This window comes from Melanostigma gelatinosum, assembly GCF_949748355.1.
Source record: "Melanostigma gelatinosum genome assembly, chromosome: 6".
NCBI classification, from domain to species: Eukaryota; Metazoa; Chordata; class Actinopteri; order Perciformes; family Zoarcidae; genus Melanostigma; species Melanostigma gelatinosum.
In genome coordinates, this window is record NC_136639.1 from 17,491,062 (window position 1) to 17,509,152 (window position 18,091).

At 43.1% G+C, this 18,091-nt stretch overlaps 2 protein-coding genes across 2 annotated transcripts in view; both read right to left on the bottom strand.

Moving 5' to 3' along the window:
- trim36 (tripartite motif containing 36) overlaps positions 1 to 1,393 on the bottom strand; it is a 42,185-nt gene extending 40,792 nt beyond the window's left edge. The window contains exon 1 of the mRNA XM_079270952.1: positions 1,289 to 1,393. Coding sequence (XP_079127078.1) covers positions 1,289 to 1,351 — 63 coding nt within the window. The 5' untranslated portion in view covers positions 1,352 to 1,393. The remainder of the gene's footprint in view (positions 1 to 1,288) is intronic.
- A 2,910-nt stretch (positions 1,394 to 4,303) lies between these two features.
- Positions 4,304 to 17,977, bottom strand: pggt1b (protein geranylgeranyltransferase type I, beta subunit). Its single transcript, XM_079269653.1, has 9 exons — positions 17,845 to 17,977; positions 17,272 to 17,390; positions 14,268 to 14,332; positions 13,238 to 13,389; positions 12,665 to 12,797; positions 11,309 to 11,354; positions 9,511 to 9,695; positions 8,824 to 8,932; positions 4,304 to 6,728 (listed from the first exon to the last, which is right to left on the bottom strand). The coding sequence occupies exons 1-9, from the start codon at positions 17,970 to 17,972 to the stop codon at positions 6,562 to 6,564; spliced, it is 1,104 nt and encodes a 367-aa protein (XP_079125779.1). The 5' UTR covers positions 17,973 to 17,977; the 3' UTR covers positions 4,304 to 6,561.
- Between the last annotated feature and the right edge of the window lie 114 nt (positions 17,978 to 18,091).

Here is an 18,091-nt window from a genome sequence, read left to right on the forward strand (position 1 = left end):
TGCTTATTAGCTCTGATTATTTGGCACCACAGAGATAATAGTAAACCTTGTTGTCCATTGTGCAAGACAAGCCTGATTCAATTTTAAACTGAATTCAGTATAACTGTATATCTGGCCATTCAACTGCATGCAGTCTGCTCTTTGTTTCTTCATTTAACACATGAAACACAGCTCATGCATGGATGAATGTCACAGATTGTGTGCGCAGGAGCGATGCATTTCAACACATTGTGTCAGTCTGAAATGGGTAAAGACCCCCCCTCCATGTGCAGATACACACCTCAGTAACCCAGTGCCCCGTCTCACCACACAGCTGCTGCCAAGTGTCCCACATATTGACAGGAGCCCGTGATCTGCCTGCAGCAGCTAGCTACCAACACACTCAGCGACTGAAGCCTCCAATTAAGCTCTTTATGTTCACGTTTCCCCCATCTAAGAATAGAAGCCGCCTTCAAGCTACCAGGCCATGACATATATAATATAATAGAATAGCGATGTAGGTCTATCTATAACCTATGAAATTCTTTTACAGAAAAGGGTCAGCTCTTCTTTCAATGTGAGAATAGAGTCATGGGGGTTTATCGCAGCTTAATAATGTATTTAAAAACAGTTAAACAGGGCAGGCTAAAATATATAATTATATTAAGACTTCTGAACTGCACAGTGTTGCCATTAATATAGGTTTGCACACAGCTGACATATTTCACAGGGATACAATATAGAATGCAGTAAGAGGATAGATAGATATAGATACAGATAGTCAGTCAGACAGATAGATAAGACTACATTCACAGACTAATAGAACATATAATAGACTATTACTACTCATTACAATAGGAACATATCGTAGAATATAACTATTGAGGTATTACATTATTTAATATTATATGAACATAGCAATGGTTACTATAATGTAATTGAACTAAATATGTATTAGTGTGATTAGTGAAGAGGCACACACGTGAAATGGTGTTACACAGACATAGAATAGAATAGGTGTGGGTAGGCTATTCCATCAATAACAAATAGCATTAATAATGTTACAATGCACTGAGTTGTGTCAAATATATAGTGTGTTATCCATTAATATAGTGTTATACTGATAAGATAAAAAACGAATAGAATAGAACATAATAGAATAGAATAGGCAGTAGTCTGGGTTTTTTTTACATCCCTCTCCATCCTCTGACAGCTCCGCAGGCCGGCGCGGCGCCGTTGCTGTCGGAAGCATGATGACAGACATACTGGTGGTGTCAGAAGGACCGTAAATCATCCGGAGGACACTCACCTCGCCCCGCTCGATCCGCTCCACGATGCTGGCGAACTCCGTCATGTCCTCAGAGTCCGACATGGCTACAGATGATGGTGGCTGTTACAGCGCACAGAAAATGTAGAAAAACCACACACGCGCACACACGCACACACACACACAGAGCAGCTGCGGCTTAAACAAACACGATCAAAAGCTTCACAGGGAAGGTGAGACAACACCAAGATAGAAGATCCTCAGACCGCAACCTCATCACCACCATCCTCTCTCCGCCCTCCCTCGCTGTCTGTCCGTGCAGTCTACAGCAGCCTGTACATGCGCCGGCTGCAAGAAGCCAATTTTATTTTAGTTATCCTCATCTTGGAGGGAAAACCCCGCCCCCCTCTCCTCGTAGGCTCCACTGTACCGTCTCCCTCCTTCTCTCTCTACATCATCCCTCAGCGCCGATGTCCCCGCTCACAGAGCTCTTTGTGATCCTCGCGCTCTGTCATACATCAATCCGTTTTTATCACTTGTAAATAATCATGATTATCTCAGATTGAAGATTAAAGGGGCGGGGGGTCTCAAATCTGTCAGTGCCGCATTCTGTTAAATTGGGCATTTACGCATGGCTGGCAGCGCGCTCAAGTGTGCATATATTGTTTTGTATGGGCTGATTTCTGCTCATTGCGACCCAAATATGTGACTGCAGCTCGTGAGTCTCATATCAGTATTTGGGCGGATTGATTATATCATGAAAGACTCCAATAGAGACCTATATTTCACGCACGATCCGGAATGTGAGGCGACTGTTGTGCGAGGCCGGATTAAGTTTTTTTTTTCAGGCAATGCCACTTGTTCCGCGTCACCAGATGGCCGCATGGCTTCATGCAGACATATTCCACCCCATTGAGCATGTGCAGGGGGGGGGGGGGGGGGCAAACGGGCAGACTGCCCTGACGGAGCAAACGGTGCATGAGAAAACTAATAACTCATCGACTAACTGACCACTGTTTCCAAAAGCACTGATGTAATCACGGTTTACTGCAGTGGAGCAATTTGGTTTCATTTTGGAAAAAGCCGTCATCCATATGGTGAGATGGGAAATCTTATAATGACCGTTATTACACCTAAGGGATCTCATCCTGCATGTGTAAAGGTGTTATAAATGGTTGCATATGGCTTTCATGCTTTATACATCAGTTATAAGTCATCAATAAGAACCAGTCTTGGGTTGCCAGGTTGTGTCTACATGCTAGCAGCTCTGTGAGGCTCTACTTTTAACATGCTGATGTTTACCATGAGATCCTCATGGCGGCACGAGGGGAAAGGGCAGGAGATTACCAAAGTGATTAGGATTCATCATCTGGGAACCAAGAATGTTGTTACCAGATTTCATGAACAAGCCTGTCCTTGAAAACAACTCAACCCTGTATAAAGGCGGCCTCACTAACCTATCATTTGGCTCACAGGTCAAGTGCAGCACTACAGTGGTGGTATGCATGTCTTTTATGGCCTCTTGGGGCAAAGATCAGAGCAGTGCTCATGAGTACGTGTGTGTGGAGATGACACTTGACTGCCCCATAAAAAAAGCTACATAACTGACCCACAGTGCCCTCCACGGAAATGATTAATCAAATGTATTGATTGGTGCGTTTCACTAAGCAGAATTGATTCAAGTTAAATAACTACAGAGCAAGCACGCCGTTGTGTAAGCACGTCCACCCAGGGGCGTGTGGATCATTGAAAATGAGTCATTCCTGTCACATGATGCAAAACGGTAAACAGTGTGTTTGTATACAGCTCCACTCAAGTCAATCATGAGAGCATCAGTTTTCTCTGCAGTGAACGGCAGAACATCGGAGTCATCAATGTTTACGAAACCAGATTTTAACTTGGGTTTTCTTCAGCCTCACTTGTGGTGGCAATATCAGGTTACATGTCTCGTAGGGAAGTGTGGTGCCACCCAGGTGTAAGTTGTCTGTTGAACAGGGGACCATAGAACCACAGCTGTGGCTGGCTGTCACGGGAGCATCTCCTGAGAGTTGTGATCTGGGTTGGGCTGTATTCATTGTGGAAGAAAAAGACATTTCAAACCTTATTCCTCCTTTGTTTTTTTAATTGATTCCTAAACTTAAAACAAACCATGTGTGATTAACTACCGTTTAAATGTTTATCAACCTTTACATTCAGATTAGATACAAGCACCACTAGCCACATTTGCTTGTATCTGATTACCTCATCAGTGCCAACAGTGAAGTCTGTGACTGTGCTATGCATCTCCCAAGTGGACTGTGTGTGTGTTTGCATGTGTATCCTGTATCCAGCAGCACTCCCCTTCCCCCAATGCTTTTAATTATGTCTTTGTCACTGACCTAGCAAAATAAAAAAAATTTAAATCAGACTGTGCTGCTCTTATACTCATCCACGTAGGAAGAAGAATGAAAGGCCATTGAGGCAAAATGCTTACCAGTTGTCGTCTGAAGTTAAAAATAGAGCAACAAACAGTCATCCATCCTCTCTTAAGGTCGGGGTAAGCATTTACGGGTCTCAATGAATTCCTCCCTCCTTCTGGAAAGACACCATCGGTCAGACACGAAGGGACAAAGTCAGATTCTGGAGAAACGACCTCCGCCACTCAGTTTATGTCTGACTGAATGAGTGAACTCTACAAAAGATGGGAGGAGGAAAAAACTGTTTACAGAGTACGTGCTCCATTTCCCAGGGTTTTAGAAACACCTTTCCTCCATCCCCTCCAGCAGAGACTTGTTAATTCAGTGCCCGTCTTGGTAAGAACAGCCGAGCTAAGCCCAATTTAAGCATGCTGTGCATGTAGCGAAATCTGAAAAAGGGAAGAGGAGAGCATTCAGAAAGCGCTGACCCAAAACAATGCTACATGAGGCACATTTCAGAGTCGGGTTGGAGATAGTGGTGGAGCCGTGTGACTGAACCCAGCAGCCGAAGGAGGAAGTAGAGCAGTGGAAGCTGAGACACGGCCGCTCCGTTTCAGTGCATTTTGTGTTTCAGGACCCAACATCAACTAAATTACACAAAAAGATTGACACCAGAATATTATAAGGTGAATAATTCAGAAGCTATTTTTATTGAGCTTGTTTTGTAACATTATTTGTGTATCTGAGGCTCAATTCATGAGGTGCAATGAAAGACATAGCTCGCCTTTCCCAAAAGTGAAAATATTTGATGGCAACGAACAAAATGTTTCTAAAAAAAACAAAACAAATGGCAAGAGCAACTGCAGCAAAGCTCATTGACTTTGGCAAAACAGAAACACCAAACAATACAGCAACATCAAGCAACAGAGTGTGCACCAAAATAAGGCTGTACAACACTGGGGGGGGGGGGGGGGGGTTTGGGTTGAGAGAGGAGATTCCAGCCTCCGACAGTCCACTTTTAATAATAGATGGGTCAGATTATTTATTTATTTATTTATTTATTCATTCACCTCTCATCCTATCTCCTTTCTTCCATCTGCCTGCTCCGTTTCAAAGTCTGGGGGAAAAAAAGGCAACTTGTTGAGGAAGGAGACGAGGCCAAGTAGTACAACTTCATTTTAGACGGCGGAAGGAAAAACCAAAGAGGCGATGTATATTTTAGGTATCCAGTCAGAACTGGTGCTGAACATCTTATAATGAACGGGTGTGGCTTCAGCAGGGGGGGGGCTGGAGGAACCTGTGGAGCAGGAAATGTCGCTCTGTGGGAAACAGAGCAGTCATGTGATGGAGAAGACAAGAGGAGCAGCTGAACCCAGAATCTGTCACCGTTTTAGGATCTTTTTAGGATTTAAAAAACGATACATTTCCAACATGTAGCTGAGCTCAAGAGCAAGAAGGCTGGAAGGGTCCATCGCGAGATGCAGGTGGCAATTTAGGACTCGAAGGAATGCGTGGTGTTGGTGAACAGTTGCTTCTGTAACCGGACTCTCTGAGGCACATTCTGCTCCTGTGCATTGTTCTTTGTTTTTGCCCTGCGTCCTTTCTGTTCTGAACATAAGATGTCAATTCCCAGCGCTGTTCAAAAGAATACATCTCCCCCCAAGTCACGATGCCACCGTCTCATCTTTCTCCCATTGATTTCAGGCTGGCTAGTGCCTTACAGGGAGCATGAGGCTGGTGAAGGAGGGTAGCCCGGATCAGTTCAGGGTTCAGGAGTCGGGGGATGCTGAAATTGAAAGCTACTACCTTGTAGGAAAGACGGGATTATGCCCTTTCTTTAGGCCCAATCGGTTTTTCTATAAGCCTCTTGAAAATTGCTTTTTTCTACCAGTTTTTTTTTATTTCTTTCTTTCATCATCGATTTGCCTGTTGGGGCGGTTGTTGGCTGCCCAAGCAGATCTATGATCATTTACATCTCCTGGGAGCACTAAACAGAGCCTGTAGTGGTGGAACTACAGGGACCTGAAGTGAGCTTTCCCTGCCAGGCTGCTATCACCTTTGGGACCGGAGAGCTCGAGGCTTTGAAGAGGTTCAAGAGCAACGTGAGGATGGAGATGTTCGAGGGGCACAGAGGCTAAAAAAATAAAAAATACTGTATCAGGAGAACAGGGCCTTGGGGTGTTTCTTCGTCTGAGGATGTAGGGTTGGTTGGTAAATCTAAAAGAAAGCCTCCATTGGGCTCATACTGGTTTGTAAACAAAAATGAGGAACTCATTCATGACATCTTTGCAATACACATGGACACTATACAGCGATGGCAAACTCGTATCTACTCGATTCACAAAACAATTGCACCAGCCCACTCAAAACCGTTCAGCTACCGAAGCCACCAGTTACTGCAGAACCATTTAAAGACACAGCCCTCCTCGGGTCTCAGTGACTAGCATTCACTCCGTGGAAGGTTTACAGCAGATTGGGTTAGTTTACTATGAGGAGGTGCAGGAAGGCTCCCAAACTGCATTTGAAAAAAAAAGTACGCGAAACTGAGGCATCTGAGGCATCTCCAGTGACTCAAATTTGACTTTCTGGCACATAATTTCATCACCACAATGTTATTTACTCGTCTAATCATAAAAGGCAGCAAAAAAAAGAAAAGAAAAAAGAAAAGTGTGGTGTATATTGCTTAACACAAAAGTCACCGTAGATGGACTTAAAATGAGCTCCCCTAAGTTACTACTGTGTAACTGGGGACTTAACAAGCGTCCTGATTGCTGTAATTAAGAGGTCTCTTTAGATGGGCGGCCAAACGTCTTCAAGACACACAGCAAAAGTCCAAGTCCAATTGCCTTTGACCGACGAGGGTTAGATGTTCCTGATTACTGAACCTGTTCAGAAACAGAGCGGTGGACCTTCCTGCTGTCAGTGCTGTCTGCTACAGCTGCCGGCGCTGTCCCTCCATGTCTGCTGCAGCTGCTGCACGTGCCGAAAGGCTCTCTGGGTGATGTTAAGAGCTGGGTGGACCTTCCTCAAACCGGGCTCCCCGATCAGAGACAACCCACACAGCCCTAAGTAGGCGTGGAGAGGGTCTGGTGGAAAGGAAACGGAGAAGGGGGGGGGGGGGGGAGAAAGGGGAAGAAATGGGGAGCATAGTGAGGGATGGAAGAGTGAGAGAAAGAAAACTAGGTCAGAGACGGTAACGTGCATCACAGCAGAAGCACCTGCATGTGACAGGGCCTGAGACGTGATCGGAGCCAAGAGGACGACAGCGTTTGTCACCTCACTCCTCGTGACCGATGCCGAATCAATAAACAATAACCTCATTTCACGTGAAAAATTACATTGTGCAGAAGCATCGTCTTTGCTGTACGGCTCCTTTTAAGAAGACGTAAATAATGCATACAGGTCGGCCCCGTGGCCCTTTACCTCCTCTGGGACCAGAGTAAAGGCTGTACGGTCCAGTTAATGGACCAGTAATTGAATTATAATTAAGAGACAGATGATTGGACACAGACATCAGAATCAATCAAAGCAACATCAGCAGCTTCAACCAGGACTCAAACTCAAGGTTGCATGGAAGAGGAACGTCGGCATTAGTCCAAGGTTTATATATACATATACATACATACATATATACACACACACATACATACATACACACACACATATACACAAATTGTGATAAAGGGCAACTGTATAAAAAAATGACATGAGATAATGTACAGCTTGTACAAAGTAAGTAAATTACACAACTGAAGTTTGCGGAACATTAAAGTAAGACCACGATATCATTACACAGAGTCGGTGACAGAACGCTATAACTGAATTATTTCCCAGCTGTACTTGAGAGTAATGGCCACGAGAATATCAAGCTTTAAAAACAGAACTTCATAGTTGGATTAACAGAGTCAACCAGTACAGAGGAGGAGGCTGTCTGATAACAGTAATGGGATAGTGCCCCTTTGTCCCTTTTTTTTAGCCACTTGGGGGCAGCGGGAAACAACCTGCGAACACAATGTTGACAGATCATCACCTTTTAAGTCGATATGGTGAACTTGTTAGCTTATTTTCACATCCAACAATTAAAACGTTCACTCGTTTGGAGTCGGCTTTCTTTAATTGCTCCTCTATGTTCATCAACTTGCCACTAACTGAGTCTGTCTGCGGTTTGGTGATGAGCAGCTGAGGTAAAGTGGGTCTTTAGAACATATTTTCCCCGTAAACAGCTGCCTTTTGATCAAGATAACTCTTTCCTCCATGAGTTTTGTCAAACGATGCTGTTCTTTTCAGAGGGCAGGGGTCGCTTCAACAGAACAGGAGCAAGCTGTGCACGCTGCATCATCTAATACTGTTGATCACATAATGGATTTTCCACATAGAAGCATTTTCTATTTTCATCAATTCAATCAATTTGGGGTGAAATTATTATTAATTGTTATTAATAACCACTGTGTCGCTACATAATACCAACTGTTCCTAACATGAAACATCAGACTGATGATGACGACGACCTGATGTCTTCTTGAGGAGCGACACTGAAGCAAGCAGTCTGAAATGTTTGCTATATTTGGTCCGGTCCTGCTTAAAACACACAGAACCCTCCTTTGTTCTCCGTTATTGTTACATTCCAGTCTTCCCAGACCAGATCCTGCACATTTACGAGGCTTTGTCAATACAGCCCGTGTCTCGCCTCATTGTTTCTTCCAGCCGATCTTTCCTGCCTGTTCCCTGTAATGTGATCTCTCGATCTCTTACGTCCTCGAGCTATTTATGAACAATCGCCTCATCAATTACACATTACAAGGGCGAGTAAGAACACACAGACACACAACATGTGCACCATTGACGTTTAGGGTTACAAGAGCTTTTCCATTGATCGCAAGTAAAACTGCCGACCACAACTCCACCCGGACCTCTCTGCACCTGTGGAGGGCCGGGTACAAACTGTTCAGCCCACAGAGACAACAAGAAAAGAAAGTTCCATTATCATATTGTCCCTGACGAGAGATCTTTGAAGCTACTGAGAAATAAAACAGCAACACCATGTTGGACAGCAACCCCTTTATAGTCTCTATTTGTGTTTCCACCACATTCAATCCCTCCAGTCTACTCCTCCAGGTTTATTCTGTCTGTTGACGGCTGGATGTCACTGTAATAGCAACCTGTGCAAGTCAGAGCATTTACCTGGATGGCTGTCAGGCCACTTGGCGAATCCTCCCACCAACCGGTCCTGTGTGGACAGGATGAAGCTCCTGTTCTTGTCAAAGTTTGTATACTGGAACACGTCTAAGAGCTGGGAGAGCAGGGAGGGAGGGGACAACCGTGAGAGATGAAGAAGAGAGAAGTTTTACAAAAATAATAACTAGTCAAATAAATCCTATAAAAATCATAGACTGGCTGTTTCTGGTAGTTAAAAATACATTTTCAATTCTAAAGATGCAGAGCGTGTTGTGTTTGCAGAGTGAGATCATGCTCGTGTCATTGCATTTGATTTCAAGAAGGTGGATTACTGCAATCTCCATCTACAGACACTAGTGAAGAAAACATCAGGCCTTAATGTTGATCATACAGCACTTTTGCCAAATATATTGTTTGCGCATTTGTTCCCTCTGGCAGTTTTGACCCAGAAATTCACAGCTTTCCTGCAACATGTTTGCGCGTGTGTGTGTTTGTGTGTGTGTGTGTGTGCGTGTGTGATTAACCCAGTTGTTTCGACAGTGTGAGTATATACTGTGCTTTTTAAAAAAGGCCTCATGTCTCTTCTCTCTCATGAGAAAATGGTGAAAGAGGTCTGAGGTGAAATACTTAAATACACTGAACATGTTAATGCCTGCAGGAGTGTGTAGGTGCGTCTGATACACCGGTCCGTACCTCTAGCGTAGCTCCCACCCAAAAGGAGTAGCATGTGTCTACAGGTTTGTTGGGGCGACCGTGGAAGCCGCTCTGCTGCCTCATGATACACCAGCGCCGGATCCGGTCCAGCTCCCGCTGACTCAGCACCTCTTCCAGTCGACCCATTAGACACAGAGAGGCTATGGCGCAGTACGTCCAGCCACCTGGACACGCAGGTGCATGACACACAGACAGTGGATTAGGACGATTCAGTACACAAATGAACCCCATTAATTAGACATGTTTTGATGACAGACAACGAGTTGAGTACAGCTGCACTGCAGTAAAAACAGAGGGCGTGTCTGTGTGTGGGCTGCCAGATATTTCATAGCATGCAGCGACTCTCACTGAACACCTTTCCTTAGAAGTGGCAGTTTTCAAAATGTGGAGCTAACTTGTGTTTCGTATGAATATAAAGAAATGCGTGCTAGTGAGGAAAATGGCTGCTATTTTATACTTTTTCTGCACAATAATGGAAAACTTACAACTGATAAATGAATGCAGAGTCTCATTACAGCTCGAGTCATACAAGCATGAGTGTGTTCATCGATTGATGACGATGGCTATCCATCCCTTTCTATAACCCAACTGTCAGCTGCTTTCATGATTGTCCAGCCTTTAACTAGTCACCACCATCCCAGGCTGCTCATCTGCGTTTGTTTGTGTGCTCATGTGCGATGGAGAGAAACACGGGGACGGCGGGTCGAAGCGTTTCGAGTCAGGGGTGTAAATCTGCCGACGTGTAACACTCGCCTCTAATCAAAACGCGTCTCGCTCACTACCTGCTGGAGGCGCAGGAAGATGGTTGGGAGGGCATGAATCTGAATCAAACTGTGGGGAATCCAGAACTATTCATTCTAACAGCAGGTTTTGGGATAATCGGAACTTGAATATTTTCCTTCAGAAAACAAGAGAGCATAGCCTAAAGATGAAGAAAACGCTGGAAACAGAGAGGAAGCAGTGAGATAAAAGCCAAACACACTGAACACGTGGAGGAAGTTAATTTGTTACCCTGGCACATAGTTCCTGTAATACCACGTGTCACATATTGAGCTACACAGTAGCCTAAAACATAATCATCTACAGAACAGTCTGTGGAAACAGTGCGGGAGGTCTTGGCGCTGAACAAACGCACACTTCAAGGATGGATGGGTAATGGGCATCTACTGTCTATCTCTACTGATGTGTAATCAGCCCTCAGACAGAGAGCTGGCTCAGCCGAGTCTCAATGAAGACTGTAATCACACAAGTTGAATTCATCACAAGGAGGGAAATTACCCAGATGCACGAGGATCAGCGCCTTCAAACGGTTTGATTTAAATGTAGATTGAATTCATGAAATATGTCTATGAAGGTGACGATGGATATGCTCCAAGCAGTGCTCTTAAGTGTGTGTGTGTGTGTGTGTGTGTAGGATGAAGGCCTTTGTGTCAGAATAATAAGGTTTAATTTGAGTGTGTGGGGGTGGGGGGGTGGGGGGAGATTAATGAGGACAATGTATTCTACAGAGATGGATTTTAATGGCTAATCCTTTAAACCAGTTACTCCCATCAGCCACTTCCATGCCCTCTGCTACTACACCGCCAACGCACCCACAAACCGTTTGATCCGACATGAACCCTGATGATTTCTGTTTTAAATCGGGGGGCTGCCAAATACACGCCTACCCTCCTTTCTGACTCACGAGATCACCCACGGATGTGCGTTCAGCTTTCAAACTGACATTTTTTTGACATGCGTGATTAAGTATAGGTCATTACACGATGATCGTACTCACCATGCGACTCCCGCCCAGCTCCCTGGCCAAACCCACTGTCGTATGACTGTGAAGAGGAAAATGAAGAGACATTCAATTAAAAGCAATATTTCATCAGTCACGAAAAGGCTTTATTCCATGTGTTCGTTCACAGTCAAGCGATCTTTTAAAAGCATTAAATAGTGAGGCATTCCCGGCTGCTTGAACGGGCTTTGTAGACTGCTGAGCGGCTCAAATGTGATGCGTCATTCTCAACATGAGAAATACTCACACGTATTCTTTCATTTGACTCAAAGTGTTTAAAAGGCTGCGTAAGGAGTGGTAACGGCCTTAGATGGGTTTTACTTGTATTTCAGTCTAAAACGACTTTTTTTCATGCAACAAAGCGGCTAGAAATGAGCACGCTCCATGAACTAGCTTTGGGACTCCACGTGAGGACCTGGTTATTGTTAAGGAATAAGGTCTCATCAACCTGCAAACGTTGAACACTTTAAAACAACATTATTTCAAAGCAATGTTTCTGAGAAACAACTGCCGATCATAAGCAGTGGTTCCCACTAACATACACAAGTTCATCAACAGATGGTCACTTGGGAAACTAACAAGGTTGAGTCCATGTCCGTCTGGTCCGATCAGATGAACCATAACAATAAGGTTGGTAAACGGACACCTGGCGCCATCCAAATATCATCCGTGTGGCTGGTAAACTTAGCTGCTGTTTAAGGGATTTTCAACACAAAACCAGCGATCATCATCTGCTGGCTTCTGTATACTTAGTCACCAACAACTAACTTGCATTGCCACAGACATTTGGGAATTTACCCACCAGCCAGTGGATAAATATACCTCTTCAGACATGAATCACAGCTATCTGTGTAACTAATTAACAGAGAACACTCCCTCCCTCCCTCCCTCTCGTCTGTGTGAGAAAGATATAAAAGTCATACACACCCTGCCCACAATAAAGACACACTCTTGTGTTAAATGTCTTGAACTGAAAACAAGCTGGAGTTTGGAGGTGAATGGGAACATCTCTGTTCTGTTGAGTCGTACAAGAGACTGAGATGACGGGCATCAACACAAGACCTCACACAGACCGCATTGATGTGTCGAACCCACGTCTGATACTAACACCGAGGCTAAAGAAAGGGTTGAGTTACACATCAGTCAATCTGACAAAGATATCACTCAGGAGACACATCGTAAAATTGAAACATGTTGCTCCCTGCGAGGTGAAAGAAACCCTCTGGTCCAGCTTTTAAACCATGATTATCCCCAGTAGAGTGTAGAGACACTGCAGAACAGAGGTTGCACCAAAGACTTCCTTATTCTCCCCACAGTCTAATGCCTCGTTCCATGTTTTTAACATCTACTCACCAAACTTCCTCTGATGTACTCGATGGCCTTTTGGCTGTCCATGCCTGACCAGTCATCCAGGATGTAACAGATACTGGTGGCACAGTAGATAAACCGTATGTCATTTTCACTTCCCTCTGGCACTGCGTAGAAACTGGAAGCAAGAAGACACAGAGAGACACAAAGACAGGAGAGTTACACAAACAGTTGAAAATGAGCTGAATGTCTATGTTCCGAATTTGCAGCATTTATTATAATGCTTGTTATGTCTTGTTATAAAAAAACCTGTCAGCTGAAATTGCTTAAGGGTTAACTGAGATATACTTATGTGGGAAGATAGTGTTATCTGCCAGACAAGTTATACACGATGTGTGTGCGTGTGTGTGTGTGCGTGAACAAAGCAACTACTGTTGTAGGACCAAACGTGAGTTGATGTCAGTCCGCATTAAGACTGCTGGTGTTCACATGACCTCGGGCATATTTGAGTCAGAGTGAAAGTGCCAGCGGAGATCACGGTGGAAAATATGCAAATGTGTGCGTTGGTAAGTGAGAGAGAGTGTGTGTGTGTGTGTGTGTGTGTGTGTCAACACCGACCTGCCGTCCTCCAGCTGCAGAGCTCTGAGACCAGCCAGACAGGCCTGTTTGTTCACCCGGCTCAGGTCGTCTCCGAGTATTAGCAGCGAGCACAGCCCAGTGTAGGTCATGGCTACATGGCCACTGTCATATGGATGGAGCACGCCTGGACCCTTAAGAGAAAATATCAAAATTATATATTATTCATACAATGGAGAAAGAAAACAAATCTAGAGATTATAGGAGGAGAAAAAGAAGCTGTTCAAAAACAATGAAAAGACTGTTTTGCTATCTACAGACAGCTCAAATGGACCTTTTTGGGGAAATGACTCAGGCTGGCAATGCCATTACATCCATTACTACGTCTCCATGGGGATAGATAAGTGAGGCCAAATGTGACAAACACATCCAACACAATGACTGGCAATAATACAGCTGCTGAGATGATGCAAACACAACTGGAAATGGCCCACAGCCCCCGATGTAAAACAACAGATTGGTACAATAACGACTACAATACCCAAGATTTTTAGTTTTTTGCTCTTATTCAGAAAAAGACATGTTCCTACTTAAGTTGTTGACATGAATAATGACAATAAACATTCCATTAATATCCCCGTTTACATGCAGCCCTCAAAATGACATTCTTACAAAGTTTTACAGCAGTGGTTGACTTGTTTGACCGTGTGAACTCAGCCTTCCTCTTCCATTCCTTTAACCACCTTCTTTAAAAGGGTTGGTGTTGGTGCTCCTAAAACCTGACTATCGGCACTTCATAATCGGAAAATGCTTCATTTGGAATGAGGTTGATTACATAAAACTGTATCAAATTCAGAACACCGTCATATGTGGAATAAGAGTGGAATATTAGCGTGTACATAAACATAGTCAATGACTGAAATGGCCTAAATATTTTGAGACGGTTTGATGCAAATGAAAAAATAGACAAAAGGTGTGATCTTTAGACGATTACATTACATTTTACATACAAGATACAATGTCTGGTGAAACTTGGGATGAGGTGTAAAAACAGTGTGGGGCAAGGCAGTACCTTAGTGCTATAAGGAATTCCAATATGCGATGATCCGCGAAAACCACAACGACTAAGGTTAGCTTCTGGAAGAGAACAGGAGAAGAGAAGGTGGAGCTGTAAGAAATGATGATGTACACAAAAGCCTTACTCTGTTTTACTGTCTCACAAAGCAGGTCTCTATCTGTCCATATTGACCCTCCAGAAGGTGCTGCAAAGATGCTCCGCTGGCTAAAAATAAAGTGTACTACTGCCATCTACAGGCCATGGGAGGAACATTGAATACAGCAGAACCTAATTAACAAAATGTCATCAACAAAGTAAACAAAATGCATCAACATGTCAACCCAAGTACTCTGAGAACAATATTTTTAAATGTGTCACACATCATAAGGACTATTTCTGACTGAAAGGGTTAACATGGATCATGTTGCACTCCATGAAAGTGCCATGATCACTTATTCTAGAACAGGGATTCCCAAAGTGTGGCGAGAGAGAGAAATCGGAGGCGAGAGGAACGGAGCGGTGCGTTGGGGAGAGACCGGGAGAAGAAATCGAACGGGAGTCAGAGGAAGATGAGATGGAGGAAGGGATTGCATAGACAAATCGGGAGCACATAGGCCCATCGCGGAGTCAAGGTAAAAAAGAGGAAACATGATGAAAAGGATCTGTGTCTGGGCTTCACTTGGATTGGCAATGCAGATTGCCCAAAGCCACAGTGCGTGGTGTGCAGTGAGGTTCTGGCTATCAGCTGTCTGAAACACTCTTATTTACATCGCCACCTGAACACCAAGCATGCCAGTGCAAGTCAAAAGCCCCTTACATTTTTTATATCGAAATTGGAGGAGTTACAAAACAGCCAAAAACAACTGCAGTCTCATTCTATGTGTGGTTAATTGTAAATTAAATGTGATGCAATCTGCCTCAGAGTCTGTGCGTGTGTGCTCACCATCCTTATTGCTCTTTAAAAGTGATGCCTTGTCAGGGTAGGAAATTTACATATTTTTTTGGGGGCAATTTTTGCAATTGGGAGCACTTTTTGAAACTTGTGAAATAACATTTAACCTTTGTTCAAAATAACAAATATACTTATTTAGGCTTACAGTATATGAGCAATTGTTGTCAAATGGCAATAATAAGACTATTAGGGAGTAGTCTACAGATTCAAAGTGTTTTCTTAGATTTTTAACAAAAAACAAACATAAATCAGACAATCATATTCAATTTTATTCTTATTTCTTTCTGGTTATTTATTGTTGTTATTAAATTTTCTAAACAACTATTAATTATTAAATCAACGATGCCTTGATTACATATCAGTCATTGTATGGAATTATTGAGAAAAAATATTTTTGTAGCACCTCAAATATTGTGATATTACCCATTTTTGTCCTGAACTTATGCATTCGTCATTGTGTGGAATATTTGAGAAAAACATTTTTATATCACCATAAAATATTTTTAAAATGTGCCATTTGAAGATACAAATTCAGTTCAGAGTTTTTACTTTGTAAAATATCTTAATTGACCGTCAGTCAGGTATTATTCATTTCCAGCAACCCTCAAATCAAAGAATAAAGACACTTCACGCACAATTTAGGTGTATTTTACCTTTAACTCACGAGATGCAGGTAGCATGTTTTATACTTAATGTGAATATAATTAATTTAATCTAATTTCCATTATGCAATATGTATTCTGGCATCTTATTCTGAAAACCGGATGTTCGTCTGAAGAAACAGGCTGTTGTCTCACGTTAATCTTTCCGGTAACTTTCAAAGTCCTTCGCTCGCTCCCGATCTGCTCCGTTTGAATGAGTTTACCGTGAATTTCAGGATATAGGTGCACTAACATTTAAGTGTCTGCTGAGTTGACCGCAGTCTCGCAGTCACAGGTCTGATGAAGAAGCGCTCCATTTTTTTTTATTCGTTTAGAAAGTTCGGGGCATTTTTTGCCCCTCTCCTAGTGATATCGGGGGCAAAATTAAATTTCACAGTTTTGCCCTTTGCCCTCGTGTATTTCCGACGCTGCGCCTTGTGTAACTGAAAGTTATTGAAACTTTGTTGCAGTGTTTCAGGGCGTTTTCATACCTTCAGTTCGTTTGCTTTGTTCTGATTCAGGGATTAATATGATACAATGTTGCAGTTGCAGTTTGCCCTTTGTTTAACAGCGGACTAAATATTGTAAACAAACGCTTTTTGCTAAAACTGCTAACCACATTCTGGAAAATGGTTCCTACAACAGCTTCAGGGACAGAAATGACACATTAGGAAATCTCAAGTGCCCCCCGAGCTGTATTTTCAGCTAATGACAGAAAAACAGCCAGACACCAAACATATGGTGGCAGCAAAAATTTAGACCAATCAAAACACGGCTATCCAGACATGCTTTCTGTTGAATAATGAACTAACTGGGCATCGAAACAGATGGCACAGAGATGCTTGTTAGAGACAGAAAATAAAAAAATGATTCAATATTTAAAGACCAACTTTCCCTGATGAACAGAGGTATGGTTGGAACAGGTGAGGGGAGGAAGACCTGTGAAGGCAAACTCCCAACAATATGAAATATTTGACAGAATCAGAAGTTTGTGACACCACAACCCACCAACAGCGTCCGCTCACCGATGAAGAGTATTGTTCCTGTGCCTTTACTAAGCCAGCTCTGTACCACTGGTATCCATTCCTCAAAGAAGTTTCTCCTAGATTGCCTCTATTTTATGTCTTTCTCAAAAGCTGAATCAATACGGGAATGTATTGTCAATAGTGTCAGAAAAATCCCAAATCATTAATTTGTCCAATACGGCTCTCATGAAGTCCTTTCTGAAGTCCTGTGTGGCGGAGGTGATAACTTATTAATGATTTAGTTAAAGACAGTGGCTTGGACAACCTTTTGATTTACTGCTCCGTGTGAACCATTGTTATCTTGTTCGTATTGGCAGTGAATACTTTTACCACAAACCTTTTTTTTTAAACTCATCTTATTTACAGTCCGGTGTGAACACGTGAGAAGATGCGAGACTTACGGTCCTCTGTGGGCAGAACCTGTAGCGAGTAGATCCACTCGATCATGGTATTCCTATCGATCACATCCAGAGCGTCCAGCACATCGAGACCAGACAGGGCAAAAAATATGATCGTTAACCTGGAAAGAAAGCAGATAGCAATCTAATTCAAAAGCCTAGCATACCATCTACAAATAAATAGCCTAGTAGGCCAACAATCAACGTCAGCTGTTGGTTTAATTCGGTCAACTTTTACTGGAGCTATTTTAAGTTTAGAGATGAGAACCTGCTCATCTTACACATTAACGTTACATTTTGCTTGACGTTCACTTTCAAATGAGCTTTATTCTTACGAGAATAACCTAACGTTTTCTAATTCGCTTCACAGGGTATCGTGCAGTTAGTTTGCTGCTTTATTGACGTTACAGCCCATCTGTCATAACTTCACTGCCATTGCTGATGCCAGCGAGCCCGCTAAGCTAACTGGCACTAGCCTACATTCAAAACGTTGAACCACAGCTAGCTTGAATGCTAGTCAAGTTCTTCAGCAAAACACATGAACTAAAGCGACGTTTTTCACTCCAGTAAATGTACCTGGTTGTCTCCAGCGAGGCGTATCTCTCAGGTAACACCTGAAGTGTTCTCTGGAAGAATCGTACATGTCTATCTCTTAAAAAGTCTATTTGCTCAAATTCTTCAAACTGGCTTTCCTCTTCCGCCATCTTTGCATCCGCACCTATGAGGAATCTTTTCCGGTACGTTTGTTTTTCAGAATAAAAGCTTATACTACAAAGCAATGTACAGAAAGGGCAGTTCAGAAGTTGTATCTCTATTGAAGACA

Excerpts from the sequence above, each read along its gene's own strand:
- pggt1b (XM_079269653.1), bottom strand. The coding sequence starts at position 17,972 with ATGGCGGAAGAGGAAAGCCAGTTTGAAGAATTTGAGCAAATAGACTTT. Across the intron at positions 12,798-13,237 it reads CTGCAGCTGGAGGACGGCAG|TTTCTACGCAGTGCCAGAGG; the intron begins GTCGGTGTTGAC and ends TCTTGCTTCCAG. Across the intron at positions 9,696-11,308 it reads AGCTGGGCGGGAGTCGCATG|GTGGCTGGACGTACTGCGCC; the intron begins GTGAGTACGATC and ends CTGCGTGTCCAG.